We start from the raw sequence: 6876 nt of genomic DNA on the forward strand, positions 1-6876 counted from the left end.
CAATGACACAACATAAAGTTCAAAGCATATAATGGGGTGAGAAGAAGAAAGTCTTCCAAATACCTGGCAGGCATATCTTTCAATTTAATTCACCTGTCAGCCCAGGCAATGGTGAGTGAACCAATTATTGGCAGTCTTGTACCATGGTTACTTTCAGATTCTTACTCTCTTCCTGTCTACATAGAATAAGTCACCAAATCAGTCTCCACTCTGTCTCCTTGGAATTCTTTTTGAGATTTTTATAGTAAAAATCTCGATCAGAACAAAGTGGTGTGTCACTTTTCTCCCCTTTTGATAAGGAAGGATATTTAATCTTTGTAGCATTGAAAAATAATCTTTTTAGCTTAAATACTTTATCAATTTTATTATAAATGAGAGGCAATCTACCTATGCTTGTATCATTCATCATAATGAAATAATCATCTCATTTGTCTTACTTCATAAGACAGAAAGCAAGCAAGCAAAGAAGAAAGAACAAAAGAGGCTGAGAGGTTTACAGGAAACGAATTATTTTTCTGAGTCAGCCATTTTTCTTTCTCTGTGTGGGATAATGTGTTTGCTGTTTCTATTGTCTACCACAGCACCTGACATGGGCAAGCTCAAGTAGAGGCTCAGCTCATTAAAGATGTGTGCATCGAACATGTCCAAAGGTAGATACAACCAGAACTGAGACTTGAGTGTTAAAGGGTAATTTTCGAACAAGGTAAGAGTCATGACTTTCATACCGATATAAAAACAATCAAACGTTAAAGATATTTAAATAACTCACTAATGAGGCAACTGGTGAGGTGTTATAACCAGTTCAAAGGAGACTCCAAGGACAGACACACTTATAGACAGGAGTACTAAAATGAGTGTACAAATGGAAACAAAGATGGTAGTTCCTGGGGTTAGGGTTTCTTCTCTCCACTAGCCAGTATTCATTTGCATATACACATACACACACTATTTTGCATGGTTATCAGTTATATATAACTTCCAGAGTTGTAAAATGGCTACCATATAATTAGGATCAGATAAGCCAGAAAGGTGTGCTATAGACATTGCACCAATGTTTTTCTACATAGATAAAATGTGTGTGTGTGTACTTTCCCTCGTCAGTACTACTCGCCCCTTTTTTGGTTCTTCTTTCTGCCCCCTAATATCATCACCCCAGGAAACTATGTTCATAGAGAGTTATAAATTAAAGTGTCATAATTATCTGGGGGCAAAGAAACATTCTAATATGTGTTTATGAGAAGATTTTGAAAGGGAAAATATTTTTAAGCAAAAATTATTCTTTTATTATGGTCTCATTTGGGTAATGGAAGAAATGCTTTGAGCTGAAGGCACTAACTTGCATTCCTCAATTCCTAATATATAAAAGTTTAGGTCTATAAGATAAAAAATAGTATTTCCCTTTACAGGTAAGGAAGTAGGAGTGTGAAAAAGGTTAAGAAAGAGGTCATACACTAGTTGGTGGTAAACTCAGTTCCCCTGAGTTTACTTTTCCCTTTCTGTGAAAGAGATACATGCATGAGCACTGTTCCACAGGAGAATTCAGCCATAGTGATAATCGCTATGACTGCGATCCAGGAGGGAACAAGTGTTTATCTTGTACCTCACCCTGACTGGAAGCTTTCTTAGGGATGATGACATCAGGTGCAGACTAGGAGAGAGAAATAACAACTTTAAGCCTTATGGGAAGCTGACACAGTGTTCTTGCCAGTGTTACTTAAGATAATTCGTAGAAAGTGCTTAGTATAGTGCTTGGCACATAGTGAACATTCAACTGATATTAGTTAATATAGTGAAGATAATGAGTATTACCAGTATTGTAAAATATAATGAGAAAGAACACTATGCTGAAATTTTTTTCACAGGTTTCCCAATTTTCACATGACCTGGTGTGACACCTTCAGGATGTGAGGCAGGGTATGGACTACATATCTTCACCTTACTCTAATCATGTTTTGCTTCTTATATTATATGGTTTAATTGTGCAGTTCCTACACATGGAAGTTTACAGGTTGGCTGATTACACACAAAGGAGGGCTTTGAATGTCCCTGGAAACACGTCAGAATTTCCCCAGAGAGGTTGTGATAGTCAGCCGGAAGTCAGATGTTTCCAGTGATCAGTGATGTCACACTCTCCTACCTGGTGAATAGGAATCTTCTTTCAGTAACTTCATCAGGGCATGGAGCAAGAGCAATGATGAAAACACACATAATCATTGTCTAATTCAGCCATAAATACAGATCATCCATTCTGCCAAAGAATATCTATTCTGATTGCTATAAATGATACTGAAAATTAGTTTCTTAACAGAGAGTTATAAACTGTCAGAGGCGCAATCCATCTGTAGCATTCAGCAGGAAAAACAAAAACAAAATATATATATATGCTTGTTTTTAACTTGTTATAACCAGAACCCCAAAGACCAGAGCTATTGAAATTAATAGGTCCGAATTTTCTACTGAGTCTACAAAATGGGCTTTAACCAAAAAGGAGATTTCTATATTCCTATGAAAATAAGAAAACAACAACATTTCAAAAGCGTTTTTTGTTGTTTTGCTGTTGTTGTTGTTCAGATATAAAGGAATGCTATGACCTATTCTGTTGTTAGGTTCTCCCACTTCTTTTCTTCTTTTTAATGAAATGTTACTCTGATTCTAATGTCATGCCGAAATTGGGTCCACTGAGGTATAAAATTCCGACCTCTCTTTGCTTGAGCTCTAAAGAAAAAAGCAGATATTTTAGTTCGTTGTTCAAACTTGTAAATGACACAACCACAAGCAAAAAACATCATTTATCCATTTGACAAAACTTTTCATTGTGTTTATGGAGAAAATACAAATTTCTCTTTCCTAGGATGATCCTATTGATAGATGCAGGAGGCAGATAAGCGAGGGTCTCCGGAGAATCTCTGATCCGCCCCACAAGTGTTCACATCAGATGCTCTTGTGCAGATAAGGGAACCTGCCCAGGACCTTGTTTCTGGGCGCCCACAAAGGGCTGGCGGCCCGCCTGCGCGCTGGGAGAGTTGGTGGAGTCACGGGGAATTCTCACCTAGTATAGCAGGGAGGAGCCCGGACTCTTCAGCTGTGTGTGGTGGCCTGGTATTCAATCTGTGAGGTGGGAGCCTGTTGGCCTGTTCTACTCTCTTTACCTTTCAATATTTCCGGGCGCCTGCCTAATTCTCCCTAGTCGTGTGACAAGAACCTGGATTTTAGCTGAACTAAGGAACAAAAAAAATCCTTCATCATTATCTCAAATCTTGCTAGATTTCCTTATGAATTTGCTCGCTGTGTCAAAAAGTCATTTTCATGATGCTCTTTGAAAGTATCAATTTTCCAGACCTCACTATTCCCATATATTGAAATTCATTTCAATATAGATAACATAATAATTGTTTTTAGAAAGAATATTTACAACATTAATTTTTCTTTAGTCCCATGAATAGTTATTACACAATTATACTGTGTTAGACAAAATATGGTCTCATTAATCCTAAGAGATTTTTATTTTAAATTAAATAAAAACACCTTTTCTTATCTGGTGTCCCCCCGCCGCCCAAACAAGGTAATAGGGAAATATTTTGTAGGGTGAGCTACATTGGGAGATTAAAGGGAAAAGATTAAAATGAGAGCACAAACATCCAATTAGAGCAGAAAGAGCTTTCTGAAGCATAAACATGATCTCATCTACTTAAGGACAGAGAAGCTTCAGTAAATAAGATGAGGAAGATAGTTTGTGGAATACAAGCAGAGGAAACAAGACATCTTATACACTGAGTAGATCCAGAAAGATTATGAAGTTCGTTTCCAATACCACACCCACCACGCATGTGGGATTGGTTGGTGAGAAAGAAAAGGAAAGCTTTCAGAATAAGATAATCTTGTGCAACCAACAAACAGAAAGTTTAAAAATAAAAATAAAAAGTCAGCTATGAGAGTACAAACTTCTTAAAAGCAGAAATGATTTCGGAAACAAAAAATAATTATTCGTGGTTGTATTATGTTGCTGGTCCAAGGATAATGAAAGCCCCTTAATTGAAATATATATAAAGAAATGTATATAGCAAATGTTGCTTTATTCAATCATCATATGTACCTCTACTCCCTACTCCTTAGAAGACAAACCAATTTTTTTTTTTTCCTGAGAGAATTAGGATGAGGTGTAGAGATGAAAAAGATTATATACTTTTCTGTCATTATGATAAACTTTGTAATTAAACTTAATTAAAGCTCATTAGCCACCAAGAGAGAATAAGAAATAAGTTTACAAAATACAAACTTTTCTTTAGACATATTTTAGAACCAAAGGACATATTTTCATTAAAAACTAATCTGCTTTATCAAGTTAATAGAAATGTCCTTAAAAATAATGTTGCATTGTTTGTGAAAATGCCATAAGGTATTAAACAAAGCTGTTCATCATCTGAAATTACCTAAGAATTACTAAAAGCACTAAACAAAAAACGTTTTTATCTTCTTAAAACAATGTTTTTTTTTCTTGCTGATTTCCATGATATGCAGTAAAATAAATGTCAAGCTATTCATTTTTTAACTTCATTTAAGTACATTAACATTAATGTTTGACAAATTGTACAAGTGTATCTACTGTGTAAACATTGTGCTAATCAATATACAGAAATTTCTGTCATCCCAAAAAGTTCGCTCATGCCCCTTCTCAATCCAAATGACTCCTATTCCTCTCTCCAAGCAAACATTGATTTGATTTCCATCACTTTAAATTAATTGTACTTGTTTAGTAATTCATATAATGAAATTTACAGTAGATAATCTTATGTATCTGGCTACTTTCACTTGGAATGTTTTTGTGATTCTTCCATGTTGCTGTATATCTTGGTAACTGATATAATTTCATAGATAAGTAGTGACCCATTATATGAACATACTAAAGTTTATCCATACTACAGTTTACCTTGTTGACATGTGAGTTCCTTTTTTCCCAAACCTCTATGAACATTTGTATACAAGGTTTTTTTTTTTTTTTTTTTTTTTTTAAATAGATAAATGTGTTTCTTTCTTTTGGGTAAATAACTACTTGTATAATTTCTTGGTCCTATGGCATGTGTAGGTTGAACTTTATAAACTACAGCTAAACAACTCTTCAGAGTAGGCAAAATTTTATACTGCCTTCAACAATGAGTTTCAATAATTCAGTTTTGGCAGCACTTGATAGTGATTGAACACTGTTCATCTTTTGGATTATTCCAGTGGATATGTAGTGGTATCTCACTGTGATTTGAATTAACTAAATTCATTGAACATATTGCATATGCTTACCAGTCATCCATATATCTTCTTTTGTGAAGTATTTTCTTAATCTTTGGCTTATTGTTCATTGTATTTTTTGTCTTCTTATTTTTAAATTTTTATACTTCTTTGTTTATTCTAAATATAAAAGTACTGAGATATACGTACTGAAAAATTCTCTCCCAGAAAGTAACTTACTATCAGTTTCTTAGTGACGTTTGTTGAAGAGAAAAAAAAAGGTTAATATATCTATTTTTTGTCTTTGCTACTTTTCTCTATTGCTTATCTATTCTCTATTTCATTGCTTTATGATCTTCTTTAATACCTTCATTCTACGTATTTTGATTTATTTTTCTTTTGCTAGCTTCCAATACTGAGAATTAAAATCATTGATGTGAAATTTTTCTTTATTTTAAAATAAGCATTCAAAGTCACAAACTCCCCCCAAGCTCTGCTTATCTTCATCACACAAATTTTGATACTTTTTACTTTTATTTCTATTCAATGCTGAAATATTTTCTAATTTCCCTTCTAATTATTTATAAATGTGTTGGTTTATTTTTGACTATTTAGAAATGTTTAGATTTTTTTAAATTTGTATTTCCCTTTTATTGTATAAATTACCAACAAAATCCTGACCTGGGAATCAAAAATTTAATATAACCTCAGTTTAACACCATTAAATAAGCTAAATCACGGAGTAATATTGGGATGTTACCCAAATTAATAAAGTAGGCAAATGGTCAAGTATTACATTCCCTATTTCAAAAAAGAGGCATTAAGCATTCATGTCATAAGTTTATTGACAAACATATCTAGTATGCCATGAGTTAGAGTTTGATCTATTTCCATAGGCTGTATCTCTTAAAATGCTCTTCATATCTGCTAAATGGACGAACTGAAACATCCTTATGACTTAAGCAGTTGGTGTCTTACTATAAGGAAGGGTGCAGCAAATGCAGATCCAAAGTACAAACACATCTTAACTAGTAACGCCCACTTGTGTTTCACTGAAAATGGCAAATTCTTCCCAGGGCCCTCCTCACAGTGGCTCCTATGGACCACAGAGGTTGTGAACCTCCGGATGCTGTGGCCCAACATAGCGCTGCTGGAAGCTCTGCGACAGGCGCAGAGACCGAGGACGGATGAAATGGCGGCACCTCACCAAGACCTTGTTTTCACGACCTAGATATTTTTAAGTAATTGATTTTATATATATTTCCTGGCTAATATATTCTGTATGATTTCTATCTTTTTAAATTCATTAAAGCCTTTTACACTTCAAGGAAAAGATATTTTAAGTGGCTTCGTCATTACCAAAATCACCATTAATCTCAAACTTCAGCTTTGTTCCCTAACTGACCTTTTGTTCTTCTCTAATGATGCGGTTGTCTATAGATCCCTCTCAAATGGTAGCTGTTTTCTCTTTCAAATCTCTCAGAACATGTTTTCTGGAGATAGGGTATATTTCTTTCATACTCCATGTTGCCACTTCCAGATCATTTTCCTCATGTATTTTTTTTTTAAAAAAGTCTCTGTTTGCAATGTCATTATAGACCAGATCACCCACTGTCTTCTATGTTGTAGCCATCTGTCAATCTCGCAGGTACTAAC

The 6876-nt window shown here is 34.5% G+C and overlaps 1 protein-coding gene across 1 annotated transcript; it reads right to left on the bottom strand.

The window, feature by feature from the left end:
- Nucleotides 1–6081: 6081 nt before the first annotated feature.
- Nucleotides 6082–6445, bottom strand: LOC119626210 (cytochrome c oxidase subunit 7C, mitochondrial-like). Its single transcript, XM_038004432.2, has one exon. The coding sequence runs from the start codon at nucleotides 6361–6363 to the stop codon at nucleotides 6172–6174; it is 192 nt and encodes a 63-aa protein (XP_037860360.1). The 5' UTR covers nucleotides 6364–6445; the 3' UTR covers nucleotides 6082–6171.
- Nucleotides 6446–6876: the final 431 nt, after the last annotated feature.

This window comes from Chlorocebus sabaeus, chromosome 20 (assembly GCF_047675955.1).
Source record: "Chlorocebus sabaeus isolate Y175 chromosome 20, mChlSab1.0.hap1, whole genome shotgun sequence".
NCBI classification, from domain to species: Eukaryota; Metazoa; Chordata; class Mammalia; order Primates; family Cercopithecidae; genus Chlorocebus; species Chlorocebus sabaeus.